The sequence below is a fragment of the Numida meleagris genome, chromosome 24, assembly GCF_002078875.1.
Source record: "Numida meleagris isolate 19003 breed g44 Domestic line chromosome 24, NumMel1.0, whole genome shotgun sequence".
Classification (NCBI taxonomy): Eukaryota; Metazoa; Chordata; class Aves; order Galliformes; family Numididae; genus Numida; species Numida meleagris.
Window position 1 is genome coordinate 1,820,335 of NC_034432.1, and position 1,186 is coordinate 1,821,520.

Here is a 1,186-nt window from a genome sequence, read left to right on the forward strand (position 1 = left end):
GCTGCAGGCTGCCTCTGCTCTTGGTCTGCTCATGTCTGGCCTGGCGGGGCTGCACGCTGCTGCAGGATCCCCGCTCTGCTGAGCGCTGTCAGCTCTCTGCAGCGCTGACCCTGACCCTGTTCTCGTTTCCTTCAGGGTTTATGAGTGCAACAAGAGGTGCAAGTGCAACGTCAACATGTGCACCAACCGCCTGGTCCAGCACGGGCTGCAGGTCCGGCTGCAGTTGTTCAAGACTCAGAACAAGGGCTGGGGCATCCGCTGCCTCGATGACATCGCCAAGGGCTCCTTCGTCTGCATCTACGCAGGTAGGGGCCTGCAGCCCTGGGCTGGGGGTGGGCGCGTGCGTTGGGGGGGGGAACCCGGAACCGCGGAGCGTGGCGGGGACGCGGTGTCCCCGAGCGGGCCCAGTGCGGGACGGCGCCGGCGCTCCCAGTCTGAGCCCCTGTGGGGTACTGGTGTCACTGGGAAACTCGGGCTTCGTTTCTGCTTGCCGCCGCCAGGGAAAATCCTCACGGATGACTTCGCCGACAAAGAGGGCTTGGAGATGGGGGACGAGTACTTCGCCAACCTGGACCACATCGAGAGCGTGGAGAACTTCAAGGAGGGCTACGAGAGCGACGCGCGGTGCTCGTCCGACAGCAGCGGGGTGGACCTCAAGGACGACGAGGAGGAAAACACGGGCACGGAGGAGCAGGAGGAGTCCAACGAGGACAGCTCCGACGACAACTTCTGCAAGGACGAGGGCTTCAACGCCAGCTCGGTGTGGCGCAGCTACGCCACGCGGCGCCAGACCCGCGGCCAGAAGGAGAACGGGCTCTCGGAGACGGCCTCCAAGGACTCGGGGCTCACGGCGCAGCCCGGCCACGACTCCTGCAAGCTGCCCGTGTCCGAGGAGACCTCCAAGAACAAAGTGGCCTCGTGGCTCAGCTCCAACAGCGTCGCCGACGGCTTCCAGGACAACGACAGCGCCTCGTCCTTCAAGATGAGCGAAAGCGAAAGGGACGGCAAGGGCTGCAGGGCCGAGCCCACGGAGCGGGACAGAGCGCCCGCGTCCGCCCTGGGCGCTGCGGAGGGGGAGGCGAAGGCGCCCAGGAAGGACGTAAGCCCGCGTGGAGCTGGGGGGCTCGGCCCTGCGTGCTGGGGGGGGGGGTGGTCTCTGCTCATCCTCTGCTCCTGGACCTGGGGA

General features: G+C 66.6%; 1 protein-coding gene across 3 annotated transcripts in view; it reads left to right on the forward strand.

Moving 5' to 3' along the window:
* The window catches only part of SETDB1 (SET domain bifurcated 1), a gene marked incomplete at its 3' end in the record, with an annotated part of 11,941 nt that extends 10,842 nt beyond the window's left edge, over nucleotides 1–1,099 (forward strand). For all 3 annotated transcript variants that reach the window (XM_021376595.1, XM_021376596.1, XM_021376597.1), the window contains 2 exon segments: nucleotides 136–305; nucleotides 501–1,099. In XM_021376595.1, coding sequence (XP_021232270.1) covers nucleotides 136–305; nucleotides 501–1,099 — 769 coding nt within the window.